This window comes from Lodderomyces beijingensis, assembly GCF_963989305.1.
Source record: "Lodderomyces beijingensis strain CBS 14171 genome assembly, chromosome: 6".
Classification (NCBI taxonomy): Eukaryota; Fungi; Ascomycota; class Pichiomycetes; order Serinales; family Debaryomycetaceae; genus Lodderomyces; species Lodderomyces beijingensis.
This window is the reverse complement of record NC_089975.1, coordinates 1196131-1217255: the sequence shown is the minus strand read 5'-3', so window position 1 is coordinate 1217255 and position 21125 is coordinate 1196131. Positions and strand designations below refer to the sequence as shown.

At 45.9% G+C, this 21125-nt stretch overlaps 8 protein-coding genes across 8 annotated transcripts; 4 read left to right on the top strand and 4 right to left on the bottom strand. All coding sequences in view use genetic code 12, as the record gives it.

Annotated features, from left to right (window-relative positions):
* Positions 1-376: 376 nt before the first annotated feature.
* On the top strand, positions 377-10984 carry LODBEIA_P52240 (uncharacterized protein; the record flags this gene model as incomplete). The annotated part of the gene is made up of 1 exon (XM_066975533.1): positions 377-10984. One exon carries the CDS (start codon positions 377-379, stop codon positions 10982-10984), a length of 10608 nt encoding a protein of 3535 aa, XP_066832162.1.
* A 139-nt stretch (positions 10985-11123) lies between these two features.
* Positions 11124-12638, bottom strand: LODBEIA_P52230 (uncharacterized protein; the record flags this gene model as incomplete). Its single annotated transcript, XM_066975532.1, has 1 exon — positions 11124-12638. The coding sequence occupies one exon, from the start codon at positions 12636-12638 to the stop codon at positions 11124-11126; it is 1515 nt and encodes a 504-aa protein (XP_066832161.1).
* An 837-nt stretch (positions 12639-13475) lies between these two features.
* Positions 13476-13898, bottom strand: LODBEIA_P52220 (uncharacterized protein; the record flags this gene model as incomplete). The annotated part of the gene is made up of 1 exon (XM_066975531.1): positions 13476-13898. One exon carries the CDS (start codon positions 13896-13898, stop codon positions 13476-13478), a length of 423 nt encoding a protein of 140 aa, XP_066832160.1.
* A 246-nt stretch (positions 13899-14144) lies between these two features.
* On the top strand, positions 14145-15527 carry LODBEIA_P52210 (uncharacterized protein; the record flags this gene model as incomplete). Its single annotated transcript, XM_066975530.1, has 1 exon — positions 14145-15527. One exon carries the CDS (start codon positions 14145-14147, stop codon positions 15525-15527), a length of 1383 nt encoding a protein of 460 aa, XP_066832159.1.
* An 86-nt stretch (positions 15528-15613) lies between these two features.
* Positions 15614-16276, bottom strand: LODBEIA_P52200 (uncharacterized protein; the record flags this gene model as incomplete). The annotated part of the gene is made up of 1 exon (XM_066975529.1): positions 15614-16276. One exon carries the CDS (start codon positions 16274-16276, stop codon positions 15614-15616), a length of 663 nt encoding a protein of 220 aa, XP_066832158.1.
* A 365-nt stretch (positions 16277-16641) lies between these two features.
* Positions 16642-18747, bottom strand: LODBEIA_P52190 (uncharacterized protein; the record flags this gene model as incomplete). Its single annotated transcript, XM_066975527.1, has 1 exon — positions 16642-18747. One exon carries the CDS (start codon positions 18745-18747, stop codon positions 16642-16644), a length of 2106 nt encoding a protein of 701 aa, XP_066832157.1.
* A 359-nt stretch (positions 18748-19106) lies between these two features.
* LODBEIA_P52180 (uncharacterized protein) lies at positions 19107-19634 on the top strand (the record flags this gene model as incomplete). Its single annotated transcript, XM_066975526.1, has 1 exon — positions 19107-19634. The coding sequence occupies one exon, from the start codon at positions 19107-19109 to the stop codon at positions 19632-19634; it is 528 nt and encodes a 175-aa protein (XP_066832156.1).
* Positions 19635-19959: 325 nt separating this feature from the next.
* LODBEIA_P52170 (uncharacterized protein) lies at positions 19960-21012 on the top strand (the record flags this gene model as incomplete). The annotated part of the gene is made up of 1 exon (XM_066975525.1): positions 19960-21012. One exon carries the CDS (start codon positions 19960-19962, stop codon positions 21010-21012), a length of 1053 nt encoding a protein of 350 aa, XP_066832155.1.
* Positions 21013-21125: the final 113 nt, after the last annotated feature.

Below are 21125 nucleotides of genomic sequence, written 5' to 3'. Positions count from 1 at the left end.
TTTGCTTATAAAAATGTCTAGAAAATCCACCGACTCGGCTCCAAAAGCTCTTGTCAGAACCTAGGATCTCTCTACCTTCCTAGCTTGACATACATACTACACATACTACACGGTTGCGATGGTTTGTGCTTGATCTTTGACCGGAAAGGTCAACACACCATAAGCAAACATCACCTATTGATCAAAAAACCGCGCTATTCTCCCCTTATGTTTTTCTCTCTCTCTCGCTCTCACCAAAACAACAAAACAACCAAAAATCATCCTATTTTGATTTTTTAATTTGGCAGCACTTTTGAAGGACCAAACAAGCAGAAGGGAATAGAAGCCAAAAGCCTTCAAAAAGGCAAGTATAAGTATAACAAGTTCCTCAGCAGTCATGGCTCCGAGCAATGAAAAGTCGCCGTCGTCTAAGGACGACATTAGAGGCCAATTGTCGGACATGCAAAAGCGATTATTCAAGAAGGCAAAACCCAACTCAAATGAAGCAACACCATCGTCAGGGTCGTCGTCGTTGTTGTCGTCACAGCATCGACCACAAGATGAGAAAAACCCCGAAAGCCATCATGGCTCGTTGCCGGTGCTGCCTCCTCATGAGCGTCATCTCCCTCACCACCTTGACGAGTCACCAATGGCGGGGTTCTTGCCGACGCGTGGTGCCTCGGGCAGTAGCACGAGCAGCAATATAACCAGTGCCGGTTCGCTGAAACGGTCCACGTCGATGATCTCGTCGCTTTCAACGCCAACCATGCCTGCACCGGGCCCAGAGTCCAAGGGCAACGACGTGAGCTTTGTGGTGGGGTTGAGCGAGAACTTGTTGACCGAGTGCCGGCGATTAAACGCTGAAAACAAGAAAATTAAACAAAAGTTCAATAGTGCTCTCGACGAGATCCAGCTGTTTAAAGACGAGATATTCCAGCTCCGAAACTATAACCAGATATACACCTCGAAGGAAGAAGCGTTAAAGGACAAGAATTGGGTGTTGGAGACTGACTCGTTGCAGTTGAGGGAGGAGTTGGCGATGGTCAAGAAGGAAAATGACAAGTTAAAGGCCATTGAAGAAGATTTGGCGAGAAAAGTGGAGCAGCTTGGTGTCGAGAACGACTCGTGGGTGCTTAAACATCAAGTGTTGAACAAGAGCTTGACCGAGGCGAAAAAGGAATGGGATAACGAGAGAAATGAGATGACGCACCGGATTACGGCGTTGAATGACGAGAACGACTTGTTACATTTGAAATTGAATGGCGGCGACTTGTCAAGCGTGGTGGATGTGAGTAAGCTGGAAGTGCGCGATTTGAGCGATGATGGCGCTGATGCCGAACATGAGGCACACGTGACCTTTGATCTGATATTGGAAGAGTTGCAACTGCACGACGACAAGATTTCCACTACAACCTCCACTTTAAACTCAAAGGAGGAAGTGGAGATTTTACGAGGCAAGCTAGAAGATTCAAACAAGACCATTGCCAAATTGAAAACCTCGATTCTAAAATTAAAGAATGACTCGCTGCAGCATTCGCCACGCCACAACCACCACCACCAAACATTTGCTCAATCGCAAAGATTCAACCAGAATACCCCATTCTTGTCGCATGTTGCCGACACGAGTAAATTCTCAATAATGCAATCGCCGACTAGACGTGATGCTACAATCTCGCCAACAAAGAGACACTCCATGGGCTCAATTGGTCAAAAAGATTCAATAGCTTTGCTCAAAAAGGGCAAGATTGCCATGTCACCCGACAAGAGGCATTCAATGAGCTCGCCTCTCAAGTCAAGGTCAACCAACAACCCAATCAGGGACGAGCATGACCATGGGCATGACCACAACTGGGAAAAGAACATTTTTATCACGAATCTTGAAACGCCATCGAAACCACGCGCAATTAACGAATCGTTTGACTCAGACGTGGATTCAATGCATACGCGAAGCTTCCATAACGTCTCGGGATCTTCCGCAGGCAATTTGGACATTCCGTATTTGATGGACACTTCGGACGAGGAGGGCTCTCCTGCTACCAAATCGCCAGCGACTTTGAAATCCAAACTAGAGCTCAACTTGGGCAAATCCGAGGACACTGGGAGCAAAAATAAGCTGCTGCTGCTGATACAGGAGTACCTCAAGGCAAACAACATGGTGATGATCCCAGCTGAAGAATTTGAAAATTTGAAAGCAAATGTTGTTGATGACGAGAACAAATTAGTCAGCGTGGCCACATTGCGAGGATTCACCATGTTGAAGAAGCAAGAGTATGAAGATTTACTTAGCGAAGAAGAAATGAAAAAGAAATTGTTGCAAAAGGGCCTCGTTACTATCCCGGAGGGCGAGTTGGCCGAGGTAAAGAAAAAGGCCTATCATTACGATACGCCAGATGTTGAATGGGTTACAAACATTGCAAACTCGCTTGGGTACATTCTCACCACCACTGATCATTACGATTCACTAACCAAGCAAGCTAACGATCCACCCATTGCTCATCTCCGTGAAAAAGTAAAGAGCCACGACTCGTCAATTGTTTCCAATCACGAGCTAGAGAGCTTGAAAGAGCCCACGTTGGACGAAATCAGCGCTCGAGCGGCCAAGCTTGACTCTGTTGTTGTTTCAAACGACGTCTACAAGTCATTGAAACTGCCGTCAATCTCGAGTATCAAAGAACAGGCAGCTAAGCACGATCTTGCCGTTTTGACAATTGATGAACACCGCAAACTACGTCAAGTTATCGAGAAGCCATCTTTGGATTATTTGAAAACCCACTTGCCTGCTCACAGACACACCGTTTTGAAAAACGATGACTACAACAAGTTGGTTAAGAAGGCGACCGAGCCCACGCCAGAAGAGGTGAAGGTGCAAGCTGACAGACAGGGGATTGTGACCTTGACCAAGTCCGAGTATGTGAAGTTATACAAAGACGCCAATGATCCCACCTTGGAGCACCTCAAGAAACACGCCGACGCTATGGAGTACACTGTGGTGAGTTTGAGCGGGTACGAAAGTTTGAGGAGTCAAGTTGATATTCCAAGTGAAGAATTTGTCGAAAAGAGATTCCCCGACTACAAATTGATGAAACGTGTCGAGTTTGACGAGTTGACGAAAGCGGCAAATGAACCAACCGTTGAGCAGTTGAGAAACAAAAGTGCAGCGTTTGGTCTAGATTTGGTGTCAAGGAAAAAATACGACGAAATTAAGCAGCTTGCATATACTCCTAATCTCGAGCATTTGCAGAAATTAGCCGAGTCACATCAAAAACGGGTAGTTTCCCAAGAAGAGTTGGAGTCGTTACAGAACCCGTCACTTGAAACGATAAAGTCCATCCTGAGCAAATTCGACCACGAAGTAGTGGAAACTAAGGAATTGAGCAAACTACGAAAGACAGTGGAAGAGCCCGAGTTGCGATACCTCAAGCTGCAATTGGAGAAGCATGGATCGCAAGTGATTTCTAATGAGGAAAAAAAGAATTTGGAGAAGTTGGCATACAATTTTGATGAAGCTAGAGTGAAAAACTTGGCCAAAAAGCATAGCTTAGTGGCTATTCTGGATGCAGAGTTCAATACTCTACAAAACCCAAGCATGGAGGCATTGAGCAAAAGTCTTGAAAATTACGGTTACATGAGTATCAGCAAAGACGATTTTGATAAGTTGAAAAAGCCTCCGACAATTGAAGAAGTAGAAGCATACGCCAAGAGTCATAATAGGGAATTGATTACACCAGAACTGCATCAAGAGCTCAAGTCTCTTGCTCACGAACCTGACATTGCCCATCTTCAACTCAAGTCCAAGATCTTGGACCACGTGCTTGTCCATCGAGATGAACACGATAAATTGAAAAGTATACGAGACAGCCCAAGCAGGGACTTTTTAGAAACAGCTGCGATTAAACACAATCTCCACTTGGTGGACAAGTTGGAATTTGAGGAATTGAAAAACCTGGTAGATCATCCTGACTTGGAAACACTCAAGACAAAGCTTTCCGTGTTTGCATACGCAGCAGTGCCAAACCAGGAGCTCGAGAGATTGAACGAGTCGCTAGATAAGCCCTCGTTGGAGTACTTGGTAGAGAAGCTGAATGTGATTGATCGAGAGATCCTCCCTAGTGATGAATTGCGTCAATTGAAGCAATTGGCCAAGTTGGCCAATGAGCCAAGCAAAGAGCACATTGAGGAGAAGGCCAAACTACTAGGATACACCGTGGTTAGCCTGTCCGAATTGGAAGACTTACAAAGACGCATCAAAGAGCCAAGTTTAGATGAGCTCACGGCAAAGGCAGAGACTGCAGGCCACAAGCTCGTCAAGAGCGACGAGTGGGAGAGGACTAAACAATTGGCCGAAGATCCAACTACTGACCATATGTCATCCTTGGCGTCAAGGAAAAAATTGAAATTGGTACCAGTTGACGATTACAACGATTTGGTAGCCAAGAGCACAAGACCTGACCTTGATTATGTCAAGAAGATGGCACTGGCTCACGACTACAAAGTTTTGAAAGCTGATGAGTTGCACGACTTGAGAAACAAAGCAAATGAACCTTCTCTTGAGCATATAAAGAAAGTTGCCAGTGCTAAAAAGCTCAAAGTGGTTCCACAGGAAGAATACACGGAGCTTATTGAAAAGTTGGAAAGGCCTAGTTTGGATTACATCAAAAGTGTTGCATCTAGTCAAAACTTTGAAATGGTACCAGCTCATTCCTACAAGGAATTGGTGCAAAGAGCCGAGAGTCCCGATTTTGAACATGTCAAGAGCGTGGCCGCGAAAATTGACGCTATGGCGTTGCCAAAACTGGATTATGAGAAGCTAGACCTGTTGGCGAATCGTCCACCTATTGAACATGTAAGGACAGTGGCCAAGAGTTTGCATTGTGACGTTATTCCAGAGACAGAATTGAAACAATTACGCAATCCATCAGCAGATGACGTCAAGGAAAGGGGACAAAAAATGGGACTTTGGGTTGGTGAAAAGACTGAATATACAAAGCTCATTGAACAAATTGACACACCTGCCTTGGGCTATTTGCAAGAAAAGGCCGAAAAATTTGGCTCGACACTAGTCTTTAAGGATGATTTCGAAGCATTGCAGAAAAAGGCACATACTCCAGACTTGGCTCACATCAAGGAGAAAGCAGGCGAAAGGGATCATGTGTTGTACCACAAGGACGAAGCTTTGAAATTGACAAGATTGGCACATTCGCCCGACGTGGAACACGTGAAATCGGTTGCAAAATTGGCTGGATTGGTTGTGTTGACGGAAGATGCTCACAAGGACCTAACAAACCCATCCATGTCCACCTTGGAGAAGCATGCGTCAAACATCGAGCACTCGCTCGTCCCCACCAAAGAGATTTCGAGGTTGAAAGAATTGGACGAGCGGCCTTCCAAGGATTTCATCGAAAAGAAAGCGGCCCAAATTGATCACGTTGTTTTATCAACGACGGACCACGCGGAGCTCTCGAATTTGGCAAACCATCCTCCTGCAGATCACGTCATCAAGACTGCAGCATCTGTGGGCTTAACTGCCATCCCGTCCTCCAAATACGAAACTTTGGTTTCAGTGCTGAAGAACCCCAGTGTTGAGTTCTTGGCCGATAAAGCCAAACAACAAGGCAAAGAGCTTATCCCAACTGCGGAATTGAAACAGTTGAAAGACAGCTTGAGTAATCCCAATATGGATTACCTCATGGAAAAGGCCAAGTCGCATCATGCTGCTATTGTTGTTGATGCGGAAGCATACCAGCAGTTGAATGAGATCAAGCAAAAGCCAACAATGGAATTTTTAACTGAAAAAGTTCAAGCTCTTGGAAGTAGAGTGATTCCAATCGATGAGTTGAAGGACTTGGAGAGAAAGTGCAATGAGCCTACAAAAGAGGAGGTCATTGCGAGCGGTAAGAAGCTAGATTTGACGGTGATACCGAAATCAAAACACAATGAGTTGGAACAAAAGTTGGAAAACCCAAGCGAGGATTACCTTAAAGCCCATGCGCTGAAACTAAACTTTGCACTCGTTTCGAACGAGGATCACGACAAGTTGAGGAGTTTGGCGCAATCGCCTTCAAAGGAACATATTCAGGAAAAAGCCGAGTCCGCTGGATTGATTGTTTTGTCAAAGGGCGAATACGAAGGTCTTGTCAAGGACTCCAAAGATCCTTCCGAGCAAAAATTGAAGCTGATGGCTAGTTCCAAAGGCTTCACTTTGATTGACCCCGTTGCTTTGAAGGCCCTCAGGACCCAAATCGAAGCACCCAGCTTGGACTATTTGAAAGATCACGCTGCTAAGCAGTCGTGTGTTGTCGTAACGTCCAGTGAGATGGAAGAGAAGCAAAAGATGATTGACGCACCTACTGCAGAGTATTTGACAAGCAAAAGCTCCAACTTGGGCTTGAAAGTCATTGCCAACCAAGAATTGAAGGAATTGCGATCCAAAGCAGATTCGCCTTCAATTGAATTTATTATGGAAAAGGCCAAAATTTTGCACTATGATGTGCTTAGAGAAGACGAACACCTCTCGTTGCGTGAGAAAGCAGAGAATCCAAGTGTTGAGCTATTGAAAGTGCAAGCCTCGAAAAAGGGAATGACCGTTTTAGGCAATGAAGAATACGACTCATTGGTGGATCCGACTGTTGAAGTGTTGAAAGAGAATGGTTTGAAATTAGGGCTTCATGTGCTTCCAAAGCTGGAATTTGAAGTGATGAAGAAACACCAAGATTCGCCAAGTCTCGATTACTTGAAATCAAAAGCCGAGACGTATGATCAGGCAATCATCTCGTGCAAGTTGCTTGAGAAGATGCGTGAAAATATCGATCATCCGTCAATGGAATATCTCACTAACAAGAGCACAGCATTAGGGTTGAAACTAGTCAAGAAGGAGGAGTTGGATAAGCTTTCTCAAAACGCAGAGTCACCTTCGCAAGAGCATTTGGCAGCAAAAGCAGCACTCTTGAGCTTGACGCTAGTTCCAGCACTGAAATATGACGCCTTGGTTGCACAAGCTGAAATGCCAAGTTTGGACCACATTACCAAAAAGGCTAAAATTCACGGCCATTCACTTGTCTCTGACTCTGAGTACGAAAGTTTGAAACAAACCCTGGACCCTGTGAGCTACCTCTCCAGGGAAAAGAACATGGTTGTTGTTCCCAAAGAGGAGCACGATGGTTTGGTTGAGAAATCCTGCAGGAGCCTCGAAGATCACGCAAGAGAGAAGCTGATGGTTCTCGTTCCCCCAAAAGAGCATGAAGATTTGGTGAAAAGGGCAAACAAGAGTGTAGAAGAATGTGCAGCTGAGCAAGGTAAAATCGTGTTACTGATTGACGAGCACTCGGCGTTGCAACAAGCCCTGAACAAATCGTTGGAACAATTTGCAAGTGAAAAGAATATGGTGGTACTTGAAAAAGATGAGCACGAGTCACTCCATACGAGGGCCAACAAATCGTTGGATCTTTTAGCGCAGGAGGCTCGCAAGGTTGCGATTCCGCTTGACGAATATAATGAATTGGAAAAACAAGCGAAAATGCCATTGGCGGACAAAGCGTCTGAGGCTGGAATGGCTGTTCTCCCACAAGCGGAGTTGGTCCTGATGAAAAGTTTAATCAAAAATCCTTCCTTGGAGTACCTTAAAAAGTGCTGCGACAAGCATTTACAGCAAATGGTGTCGAAGGAGGACTATGAGCAGCTCAAACTGAGAGCAGATGAACCTTTGGAAGTGAAGGCAAAGGATGCTGGATTGGAATTAATCGAACCTGCAGAGTTGAGAAAGCTCCATGAAGATATCGAGAGTCCAACTGAGGACTATTTGAGCTCAAAGGCAAATGGGTTAGGGTTCAAGCTCCTCAAAGGCGACCAATACGAAACACTTTTCGCTTACTCGAAGAAATCAATTGATGAGATTGCGCATGACAATGACTTGACTGTTGTTCCCATCGACAAATATGAGGAGCTAGTCAAATCGATTGATGATCCAACAATCGACTATTTGTCAGAAAAGGCAAAGCAAAAAAATTTTGTTTTAACAAGTGCTGAGAAATATGAGGTGATGAAAAAGAACTTCAACACTCCCGAGATTACATTCTTGAGAGAGAAAGCACAAGCTAAGGGCTTTATAGTGATTCCAACTGATGAATATGAGTCTTTGAAAGAAAAGAGCGAGCAATCTTTGGAATCGAGAGCCGCTGGCGCAGGAATGGTTTTGATTGGTCAGAGTACTTTCAAGAAATCTTCTGACGAAAAAGCAGAAACTAAAGCGAGATGCAGCTTGCTCGAGAAGGCAAATGATAAACTTCAAGAAAGCTGTGACGAGTTGAGAAAAGAAAAGGCAGATGTTCTCGCTAAGCTAGAGAATCCAGACATGAGCTACTTGGAGCTGAAAGTAAAAGATCACCAGATGGCACTCCTCCCGATTGCAGAGCATTCACGCTTTGAAAACGTGAAATCTGCATTGGGTGAACAATTGAACAGAGTCGAGCAAGGGAAAAAATTCAGGGTGGTTGAAAATGCAGAGTATGATGATTTGAAAGCAGCAGCACACAAGTCGATAGAGCAAAGGGCCAGTGAACAGAATTTGCACTTGATGCCAATTTCCGAGCACCAAAACATTGTCAATAAGAAAGAGGAATTGACCAAGCAAAACGAAGCATTGACCCAACAGCTCAAGTTTCCTTCCATTGGTTATATTAAAGAGCACAGCGGTGATCTTGGATTGGTTGCCGTTGAGAAAGCAGCATATGACAAGTTGCTTGAAGAAAGTGCATTATCGCTCGAAGACCGAGCCAAAATGGCACAAATGGTGGTTATCGACCAGCAAGAGTACAATGGATTGCAAAAACCTGATATCAAGAGACTATCGGAATTGTGCAAAGAAATCCAGTACGTGGCCGTGCCGATTGTTGAGTTTGACAAGATACGAGCATTGCAAACGTCGCCACCTATAAGCTTCATAAATGAGCACGCTGAAAATAACGGCTTGAAGGTTCTCACAAAGAAGGATTACTTGCAGCTCGAGCAGTTGGCAAACGCTCCCGTCCATGAGCGACTCGAAGGCACCGATTTGAAGTTGATAAAGACAGCCGAGTACGATGATTTGATTGTCAAAGCTCATCAGCCTTCCGCAAGCCACCTTGAATCAATCGCGTCTTCTAAAGGGTTGGCAGTCATTCCTGTGGTTGAACTTGGTTCATTAAGAGAGAAAGCTGATCAGAATCTCGTTGACAGGATGACCGAAGACGGCTATGCAGTTGTAACGATTGAAGAAGAAGAGGAAAAAGATAAAGAATTGAAGCGGTTGAGATTGGCCATCAATCGAACATTTGATGAGCTTGCTCATGAACGTGGAATGGCGGTGTTGTCACAAGCTGAATACGAACAATTGCAGGAAAAGGTGAAAGCTTCCGAGCTAGACAAGGAGCTGCGGGCCGCAGAGCCGGAGATTGGTCAAGTCATTTTGAGCACCTCGGAGTACGAAACATTGGTGGAGATGAGTAAAAATTCAAGAGAGGAGCCACAATCAGAGCCACTGGAGCAACCCGCGATGCACAATAGACCCGTGTCCGTGGAGATACGAAAATCCACTTCTGAATCAGATATGGAAAATTACCATGACGCAGCTAATATGTTTACCGTTTCCGAAGACGAATTGAGAAGCAATGCTTCCCAAAAGAACCTTGCCGTTTTAACAAAGGCAGAACATGAGTCTCTCATAACAGATGATTACGAAAGGGCATCGAGGATTGCCAAAAAATTATCACTTGTGTTGGTTCCCGAGGCAGACTTTTTGAGATTGAAACAAGCATCCGCGGAAAAAGACGCACGCCAGTCGCGAGTGTTGGAACTCGAGACATACATTGCCGATTTGAAGCGCATTTCAACCGGTGACAGCTCTTATCACAAGGAAGCAGTCACGAGCTACTTCAGTGTGGCAGGCAACAAGGCAGCCATAGTGGCGGCAGCGAAGAACTTGCATTTGTTGGTCATTGCCGAGTCCTCCTACATTGCCACCACAACGCATCCAACTCCCGATGTGGACAATGTCAAGATTATACCTTCGAGCTACTTTTACCAGCTTGTTCAATTCAAGTCAATGACTGTTGATAGAATCTCCAACGAGCAATTTGAGCAATACGCATTGAAGCGTGGCTATGTTCGGAATAAAATGACCCCAGTCATGAAGGACACGGCAGCATTCAAAGAAACAAGGATAACACCGCCCCAAAAAATCACCAACACTGATGCTTCTAGATTTGTCTCGCCTTCGCATCCTGCCACTGTCCGAGATGAAGAATACTCGGCGAATAAGCCACTTCAAAGACGAGTTCCCCAGTCGTCTTCGATCCGGACAAACTTGTCTGAGAGGTCGAATGCAGGCTCGATTGGGTCGGTTGCCGCTTTCTCGATGGCAACGGATGTATCCTTTACCGACAGACTGATGATCCCCGCCATCACACAAGTAGTGATTGGAGAGTATCTATTCAAGTATTATAGGAAATTTTCGGCGTTGAGTGCTATTGCGGAAACAAGACACGAGAGGTACTTTTGGGTGCACCCATACTCGCTAACATTGTATTGGTCAGAAAGCAATCCGGTATTGTCGAACCCCGCCGCCGTTAAGACGAGGGCTGCTGCCATTATAAGCGTGGAAAGTGTTCATGATAGCAACCCCATTCCAACTGGCTTGTACTACAAGAGTATCATTGTTCATTCCAATGGTAATCGTTCGGTTAAAATCACATGTGCCACGAGACAGCGCCACAATATCTGGTACAATGCGTTGCGCTACTTGGTTAGCCGAAACATCGATGATCTCACGGTTGACGAAGACGCGAATGATCTCGCTATGGATACGGAAGAGAGAAGACCTTCACAATCCGAGTCGCATCGCAATTTGGAATCGCTCTTGGACACTGGCGACCGCCGTGCTTACCCTAGGCCGAAGCGAATGTCCTCGCACACTAGAATGTCGGTGTCCCCTTCGACTGGTACAGTTTCTAAAATCACATCGAGGAGACACTAGGATTGTTAAAGAGATACTTTGAAGCCACTGTAAAGTGCATGTGTGTGGAAAGAGATGATTAATAACAATAATATTGATACATTTCTCTCCCTGTTTCTCTATAGTTTCTTCTATTTTTCAAATATTTTCTAAATCCCGTCTACTTTGGCTTTTCTGGATGGAAATTGTCAGCTCGTATCTCCAGCAACGAAAGCAACTTGCGGTTTCGCTTCTTGAACATCAAGTCTGCAACGTTGAGGATTACTACAAGAACGCACGCGACTAGCCCCACGCTGAAAGTCAAGGTGAATATGGAGTTGTAGCACCGGTTCCCCAAGAAGCAGCCCACACTCAATTGTGCTGCAGCAGGCTTGGACGCCTCAAGAGAGCCGGTGGTGGTAGTGAGTTTTGAATCACCTTTTGAGTTTGCATCGTAAATTTCGCCAAATAAGCTGGTGAAGTAGTAGCTCGGTATAATTGGAGCCATGCTCACCATCCCCCAGTTGAATGAAAAATTCTCCATGCCAAAGACGTCACCTACTATAATTGGCATTAGGCAAAAGGTGAAACCGTAGAAGTAGCCAACGAGAAAAGAGCTGCCCGGTAGCCTTGCATAATTTTCTACTGCAGAGCTGAGTATTTGACAGAAGCTTGTGCCTATCGCTGGGATAACAAGTAGCCACGACCGAGGCTTGCCAAACGATTGAGTGATGATGTCGCCCAAGACACCCGATGAGATTCTGCCAAGACAGTTTGCAATCGATATGAGCCCGACTTGCAACTGTTGCTCTTGTTGCACCACCAACTCGATTTGGCTAGAGTGGCTAATTTGGCTCTGCGACAGTTGTTGCAACAAAGTTTCATCAAGTGAAGCACTGTTGGCCAAGACCAAAGCTTTGACCATGTAGCCAACTGAGTAGATGTACATTTGGCCAAGTGCAGCTAGAAACCCCGTGATGAGGAAAAGGAGCCAAAACTTGTAGTCCATGAATAAATATCCGCGTTGCTCGTTATGGATGGGCTCGGGGTCGTCCGGCAGCAGCAACAGTCGCTGTTTGCTCTGGAAGCTGGTGGCTCTTTTCAACTTGTGCTCCTTGTCAGCCAAATAGACACTGGGAAAACACACAACGTATATAATCACGATTGACCTGGCCAAGAACTCCAAAAAGTCCGACGTTTTGCCGGGGTAAAAAGTGGACGCAATAACGGAATAAAACAAGGCACTTAGCCCGTACAATGCCAACGGTAATGACGTCGCCACACCACGTATGCTGGGAAAGCTGACAGCACAGCATTTAAGGCAAGCCGAGTTGATAAAAGTCGAGCCTAGTCCTATGGAAAAGATCCAATAGCAGGACACTTGCAATTTGCTCCATGCTTGGTCAAATTGGTACTTCAAGCCAATGTACCCCGAGATGATCAACAACCCTCCAATCAAAATCGACACAGTGTAGCCCTTCTTGTCGACGACTGCCCCCGATACTGGGCCCGCGACTGCCATTCCAACTGTACCACATAGTGCAATAAGCGACAGGTCCGAGACTGTATACGAAAGTTGCTTCGCTAGCTGTGGACTATATGACGAGTACAAATATAGCGTGCCGCAGATTAAACCGAGAAAGGTGCACGATAGTAGAACGCAGACTCTTTGTACATTTCGGGATCCAGAGGGCATTGCATTTGAAAAAATTGAGCTATGGGGTCAGTTAGCCTGGGACCAACAGCTCTTTGGATGATGGAAATTTTTTTACGTGGGAGATAAAGTCCCGGATGGAAAACTTCATGATAAAGACAACGCCTATTGTTTTTTTTTTTTTTGTTTTTATTTTTATCTGTATTTTTATTTTTTGATAGCTCGAGCCATTACGTACATGCCCTGGATTTTTACTTTGGGGCTGGCTCGTTCAAATGGGGCTACCTCGCTAATGCAAACGGGAGCCAGATCCGGGGGGGGGGGGAGGTGCGCGCCGCGTGTGTTTGGTGGTGAGTTGGTCGATGGTCGCCATCTCCTCCGCACATTCTTGCCGCACCAAGTTTTCCCGTCTATTGAAGTATCATCGAGTGGTCCCGAAGCTCATCAGAATCAATTTCTGCTCGTTCCTGAGGAGAAAAAGAAAGAACAAAAGGTTAGTAAAGAAAACGAGATGGTTTTTTTTTTTGGCTGTTGTTTTTGAGTCGGCACTTACCATAACGTTTCCGTTTTCCACCATGATTTCGTCCAATCTGCTGCAAAATTCGGTAAACTTGAAAAAAATATATATATACATCTGGTTAGAAAAGTCTGTAGTTTTTTTTTTTACTTTTTTTACGAATGTTGAAATGCAAGAGGCACGTACCATTTTCTTCCTTTGACGATAGAGTTGCACTAATTTTGCATAGTGCAAGTGCTCTTTCAGGAGATTGTGAGTTTCTGCTTTCTTCTGGTGTTGCTCAAGGGCTGCTTTTGTCGAGGCAAGTTTTGAATGAGCGTGTGCCACTGCTTGCTTTAGCCTCTCGTTTGTGGGCTCTCCTGTTAGCTGTGCCAACTCTCAAACAAATATGATGTTAGTATAAGATAGAAGAGGGGAGAGGGAAGAAACAAGTAAAGCAAGAGTTCGTGACACACAGACGTACCAGTTGTAAGAGACTCAATCTCGCTGTGAACACGAGCCAAGTGGTCCTCAATCTCCCGCTTGTCCTCGTCGCACGGTTCCTCTTGAGCCTGGAATAGCTCCTTATAGCAGTAGTAGCTTGTCTTTCCGACGGTTTTGACAATCAATTCTCCCTCCTCAAGCAACGAATCTAGGATTGCTGCTAATTTGGATTTGGTGATTTGATTGTGCAAATTTAGCTGAATATCCGTCGTTGAGTAGGGCCTATACTGTGCCTTCATGTAATCCCTGATGAAGGACCTGGCCTCAACCTCAGAGCGTAGTGTTGTCTTTACCAGTGGCATGCCTGGTAAGAGGTGGATGGATTTGGTTGTAAAAATTTTGGCAACCAAATTTGAAGCCCGAGGCGACTTTCCTCCCTCTCTCTCCCTCCCCACAATTCTCACGATAGTTGCAGCGCGCGCAATCGTAACCACACACAGTCTGTCTCAGATAACACCACTATCATCTGGTCAAGACCAAGTAGATCACCAAACCAACCTCACAGAGCGTCTTTTTCTTTCTTTTTTTAACTTGTCAGAGCTATACGGATGTCCAACAATACCAGGAAGCTGACGAGGGTGGCGTCCAAGATTGATCGCTTGATTCTAGACTACTTCATCCACCAGGGACACCGCGAGGCAGCAAAGACATTCGCAGCGGAATTGAACATCGAGCTCGGTGCAGCCAAGGAGGAGAGCAAAGATGCGAAAAGTATGCGCCAAGAAGGAGAACTACAGCTGCTGAAGTTCCAAAGGCTGCCATTGAAGAACATCAGCAAGCTAGCGGCTACCGAGTTTTCCGATGCGGTTTTGAAATACTACAGCAGCAAGAACAGGAGCATCCCGCCCGTGATGCCAGATTTCAGCTCTGGCAGCTCTGGCAACTCTGGCAACTCTGGCAAAAGGAGATTTGTCAAGGGCTACTCCACCATCGACGAAAGACAAAAGATCAAGTCCTTGTTGCTCCGGGGCCACGTGACAGAAGCAATTGCCGAGATCAAATTGCATTTCCCCATCTTGTTGGACTCCAACAACCTCCTCCACTTCAAGCTACTCCGACTCAACTTGATTGAAATGATTCGAAGCCACAAGTTCTCCTCGCTGATGGAGGCCAACGAGCGGATATTCTTGAATGAAGTGTTGACGTTTGTGAGGAGACACTTGATAAACAAGATCTCCAACCTGTACAAATTGTTGAAGGAGCTAGAGATCACCATGAGTCTCTTGTGTTTCAGATTCGACTCGACCGTGGATTTGGAAGGGCAAAAGGAGTTGCCGCAGGAGTTGAGGAATTTCTTCAACTTGAACTTGAGAGTCCAGGTTTTCCGGCTTGTCAATCAAGCAATCTTGGATACGTACAACTCCACCGGTGGTCTCGCGCAATTGGCCGAAAATGCGCAAATGAAGCTAATTGAGGAAGTGAAGCAAAGTATTCACAAGCCCGGAAGTGCCGATACTACAGATGACAATATTGAACAAATGGGGTTTCGAAGCGCTCCGGGTGTCTACACGGGACCAAGATACTGTGAATTTGATCTTATGGGGTTGGAAAATTACCAAGATGATGAATTTTTTGAAGGCGACGATGAGGAGGAGGGGGAGGGGGAAGAGGACGAGGACGACGACGACGACAATAAAGAAAAAGAAGGAGGACAAGAGGTAAAAGATGGAGACAATGGGAAAATGGAAGATATCAAATACAATTTCAACTCCAGCGCCGTGGGAAGCAGTCGACTCAAAAAGGACTCGGACGACAAAATTCTCAAGGACTTGGACCCGAGAAACGACGAGGAGATGGAAAACTTGCTTCGGCTTTCACTCGAGAGCAAATTGGAGAAAGTGGTCAAGTTGTACATCTTGACGGAACAGAGGAAAGTTGATTTGAAGATCGAGCCAAGCAAAAAGTATTATGTTTTCGACGAGTTTGTATAAAGAAAAAGAACAAAATAAAACAGCAGCAGCAGCAGCAGCAACAACGATTGCCTTGCATTGCTTCCTTCTTCTTTTTTATTTCAATTTCATACCACAACCACCACATCTATGACGTTGCCCGTTTCAATGTTGCACTTGCTCAAGTACTCCTCGTTTAGACTCACCGGCACCTCCTCGTTCTTATTATTGAAAATCTTAACATCATCGCGAGCCACATGGCCCCTCTCGAAACTTGCAAACAGCTCCGCCAGATTAAACAACTTCAACACCTTGAGCCGCAAATGACTAATAGTCGAGCCGTACTCAGGCTCCTTGTTCATCTCGAAATCCTCGGGACTAAACTCAAAATAAAACCGGACAAACTGATCCAATGCGAACAAGTCATCACTGATTGAATTCAACTGTTTCCAATATATGATATTACTATAAAATTTCCTCTTTAGTTCGCAATACTCGCTCAATTTCGATACCTTGTCAGCGGAGATCACGTTGAGGCGAATATTGATGTGGGCACAGTGCACAGGCACTTCGGGAAAGATGTCCTTGGCGTGGTACTCCCATAACCGCAAGTATATCCCGCTCCAATACACCACCTCGTAGCTCGATAGTAAGATGAAGACGATGATGAGGGCCTCCGTTATGAGCTTGGAAGTGGGCGTCGTGAGCAAGTTGGCTGTGAATGCGTTGGAGGCCAATTGCGCCGTCACGTAGTCGTCAAAGCGGTGCAAGAGGTCAAGGAGCGGCGTCATTGTCGTGGCGTTAACAAGGAAGGATTTGGTTCAAGGTGGTGGTGGTGTGTTTTGAGCAATGAGGTTACCGAGTTTAGCATATTTCAAATCCCGATCCTCTGTCGTGATGTATAGGCGCGCGCTTGAAGGAGTGAAAAAAGTGAAACCAATCATGGCGCTACTTTTTGCGTTTTTACTTCTGAGCCCCCTTTTTGAACCGGCCGGAGGCCATTGGTGAGAGAGCTTTATCTTTGCATAATCGAGCTTCACCAGGTCACCGCGATGAGTTGGTATTCGATAAGTAGAGGAGATCTCAGAGTTCACTCGCGGACATACAAAAAAAAAATCAGCTTATATTTCTTTTTTTTGCTTTAAATGTATACGCTCTAAAATGGGAAATCTGACTTGTACTTGTCAACATCAGCTTGGTTGTAACTGACGTTGGTTATTTTAGGTTGCGGAAATGTGAATTCCGATGACTTAGCAACGTCTGGGTTTGTGCCGTTGGAGATGGTGGGTTTGGCACCAAACGAGAATGGCGCGGCGGTGGTGGTGGTGGTGTTAGTGGTGGTAGGAGCAAATGAAAATGCAAGCCGAGTCGTTGTTGTCTGCGACTTCTCAATTTCCTTCCCACCCTCACTCAGTTCTACCGAACCATTGGGCGTTTTCGTTGCAAAGGAAAAAGCTGGGGAGGAGCCATTTGTTTTGGATCCAAAGTTGAAGCTAGGGGTTGCAGATTGATCCGCTTTAGCATTGGCAGGTGCAAAATTGAAATTGAACAGTTTTGGTTGAGCTCCGTTTGTTTCAGTTGTGGTCACCACCGAAGTAGAGCCATTCGTATTGGATCCAAAGTTGAATCTGACGGAAGCAGGTTGATCTGCGCTCAGTTTCGCAGCACCAAATTGGAAACTGAAAGGTTTAGACTCGGTTTCTTTTGGTTCGTTTCCATTTGAAACGGCGGAATTTTTAGGGTCTGCAGCCACACTCGGCGATTTGTTTGTATTACCACCAGAAACCTGCGGTTGAAAAGAGAATGGCGTATTGTTGGAAAATGCAATGGTGGGAGATTTGGGCTTTTCATTTACTGCTGGGGCAGGTTTAAATGTGAAAGCGGGCATTGTGGTCTTCTCAGTCTGTGATGTGGGGTTAGGGCTGAATGAAAACGTTGGCTTTTCAGATTGAGCAGAAGCCTGGTTGCTATTTTTCAAAAACGAAAACGGATGGGATGCTGCTGCACTTTCAACTTGAGCTTCAACTTGAGCTGATTTTTGTTTCTTTTCATTCTTGACATTTTCAGTGTTTTCCGGTTTTCGAGCATCTTCAAATATATCAGAAACTTGCGGTGGAAGCTGTTCAGTCTCTTTTGCATGCGCTTTAGACTCTTTCAACAAGTCTGCTCCCACCAGTTCAAGCTCCTTGCCGGTGCGTTTCCTTGCCAGTCGTTCATTGCTCGAGTAAGGGTTCTCAAATAGCTTCAATTTTTCATCCTTGTTCAACTCCATGTTTCCTTCTTTTCTTGTTGACTTGCCGTCCAATATCGTCAATAGGGCCTTGGCGGTTTCGCTCATTGGCTTGTCCAGTGTCGCAAAGCTCTTTTTGAATGCTAGCGACTCGTTCAAAGTGCCATTTGGTTGAGCCGAGGAGGTGTTTGCAGCCGTGGTATCATTGAGCTTTGAAATCGGCGCCTTCATCCGACTTCTATAAGGGGCCGGCCTTCGACTCATCAGCGAGACTCGCCTTGGCATGTGGCTTATCGTGTTGTTTGCATGTAGATTCTGGTAGGATCTATCAAATGTGTCGTCGTATATGCTCTTGTAGCTGGACTTGTAGGCGAGGTCATTCACCGACGTGTTTGCGTTTGAGCGGAGAACCTGCCGCTTATGAGGAGTCGACCCCACCATCGAGGTCTCGTTGCCGAGGAGTGCCAACTCCAGATTCAAATGTCTCCTTTTCGCGGGCTGATCCGGTTCTATGATGCTCAACTCTACATGTGATCGCTTGTGCGGTGTTCCTGCTCTCGATTTGGACATGAGGGACATGACTCCTTCAAACTCCACCTCGGTCAACTTTGCCGTGCCCTTTTTTTTGAAAAAACTCGACAACACTTCGTTTGCATTGACCATGTCGTCATCCTCGTCTTTCAAGGGCTTTTTCGTGATCTGGTACTCAGCTTGAGCGTATTGTCGGCGAGGTGAAGGACAGCTCGAATTGAAGGACCCGGGAACTGTAAATGACTGTTGCAGTTGCAGCAGCTGCTGCAACTGCGAGACACGAGGCCGTGTTAGTGCCAATAAAGGGGCCTCAAACGAGTGATTTTTCAAAGTTTGCTGACTTGAAGATAAACTTGGCTCTTCCCTCGACGACCAGGGCCTAGCAAATATGTTTTTCAACTTTGATCTAAGCGAACTCGACTGGTAACCTCCCTCATCACCACCATCTTGGGATTTCCCCAAGGACGCTTGCCGTGATTGGAAAACTCTTCTGTTATCCATAACTTTTTCTCTTTTTTGAAAAATATATATATATATCAAATATCAAAAGGAAAAATTACACAGCCCACGCAGTCCAGGGAGTTTAATGCTATCGCGTTTGAGTGGATGATGACACCTGGTTGATCTACAAGGCTTGTAGAGAAGTATATATGTTGCTCTTGAGTGCCTGCTTTACGTTCAAAAAATTTACAGAGAGATGTCGTGTCGTAAATTGTGGAATTTTTTGCGTCACCACAGCGGACACTGCAGAGAGATCTGGTGGTGGCTCCATAGTGCCTCGGGTTTGGATGGGGCAGTGATGCTAAGAACTGTGGAATCATCATACGGGACAGGAGAAAGGGGGAAGCTCTACAGTGACAATGGCTAGTTCGGATCGACTAGTGAAGACTCCCAGAATCGTGATCCAGTACTGCACCAAATGCAAATGGACGAATCGTGCGATATGGTACACTCAGGAGTTGTTTCAGACGTTTGCAGATCCAGCAGTAGACATTGCCGAGATTGCCCTACAGCCGATTGTGGATAAACCGGGCACATTTCAGGTATTGCTTCAAGTGGACGACGAGGTCACCACAGTCTTTCGAAGGAAATTCAAAAAATCGCAGAATCAAAGCTACAACGCCGGTACCGGTGGAGGTGACGGTGACGGTGACGGTGACGGCAGCGACGAGTACGACGGGTTCCCCGATGCTAAGTTTTTGAAGGCGTTGGTGAAGGAGAAATTGAACAAGATGAAGCAAAGGCAAATGGGGGCGGACCAGCTGCAGGAAGTGAAAGTCGGGGACCATCTACTGGGCAAGGGCAGTTTGTTGAATGAGGGAGGGGTCAAGCTTGCTGGTGACGCCGATGACAACGCATGTGCCGCATGCAAGAAAGAAGGTGCTTGATCAGAGGAAGATGAAAAATTGAAATAAGCGAGCCCCCCCCCCCCCCGCGTCAAAAATGACGTTGTTGAAGTTGAGTGTTTCCTAATAGCCGCACGCCCACGATCGCATTGGGCTTTTCTAGCTAGAATTGAAGCAGGTTGAATACTTACATGTATATTGGCATCAGTTTAGCTCTGCCCTCCCCCTCGTATACCCATCTCGCGTGTCTGCCACTGGTACCAAAAGGTTCGGCTCGAGAAAAAAAAAAGAGCGAGAGAAACCACCAGATACGAAATCAAGTTGGATTGCAACCCAATTCTCAAGAACAAAGGTGTCTCCCCATTCAATGCCCCAACTCAATTCCGTCCTCCTAGTAGGCGGATCCGGCTTTCTAGGCCTCCACTTAATCCAGCAGTTCCACGTGCACTCGCCCCACACCAAGATCACCGTGTTTGACATTCGACCACTCCCAAGCAAGCTCTCAAAATTTTTCACGTTTGACCCGCGCGAGATTGCGTTTTTCCAAGGCGACTTGACTTTGGCGCAGGATGTGTCGAAGGCGATCCGCCAATCGCAATGCGACGCCATTGTGCACTCGGCGTCGCCCATGCACGGCATGGCGCAGGCGATATATGAAAAAGTCAATGTTGAAGGCACGTTCAACTTGTTGAAAGTTGCCAAAGAAGAGGGGATTGGGGCGTTCGTGTACACTAGCTCTGCTGGGGTGATATTCAACGGGCAGGACGTTGTAAATGCCGATGAAAGCTGGCCGTATCCCGAGGTGCACATGGACGGGTACAATGAAACGAAAGCCACCGCGGAAACGGCGGTGATGAAAGCAAATGACCCCGCGGGACTGGGTTTTAGAACGGTGTGTTTGAGGCCCGCGGGGATCTTTGGGCCCGGGGATCGACAGTTGGTCCCTGGGTTGAAAGCCAGTGCTGAGTTGGGCCAGTCCAAGTACCAGTTGGGGGACAACAAGAATTTGTTTGACTGGACCTATGTCGGTAACGTGGCTGATGCTCATGTGTTGGCGGCGCAGAAGTTGTTGGATGAGGAAGCTAGAGATGAAGTTTGCGGCGAGACTTTTTTCATCACCAACGATGCGCCTACCTATTTCTGGACGTTGGCTAGAACGGTGTGGAAGAATGACGGGTATATCGACAAGTACTATATCAAGTTGAGTCGACCAGTTGCCATTTGCTTGGGCTACGTTTCGGAGTTTGTTTCGAAGCTCTTGGGTAAAGAACCGGGCATCACCCCGTTTAGAGTGAAAGTTGTTTGCGCTACGAGGTACCACAATATCAACAAGGCCAAGACCTTGTTGGGGTACGAGCCCAAAGTGGATTTGGAAACGGGGATAGTCAACACGTTGGAGTGGATGAATGAGAAGTTATAAAAAAGAATAACCACCGTCTCCTCCCTTCCATTTTTCTTTTTAATGATTATTTAATTAACACAACAGACAAGTTAATACTACTACTAAAAATGATTTTTTTTTTTTTTTTTTTT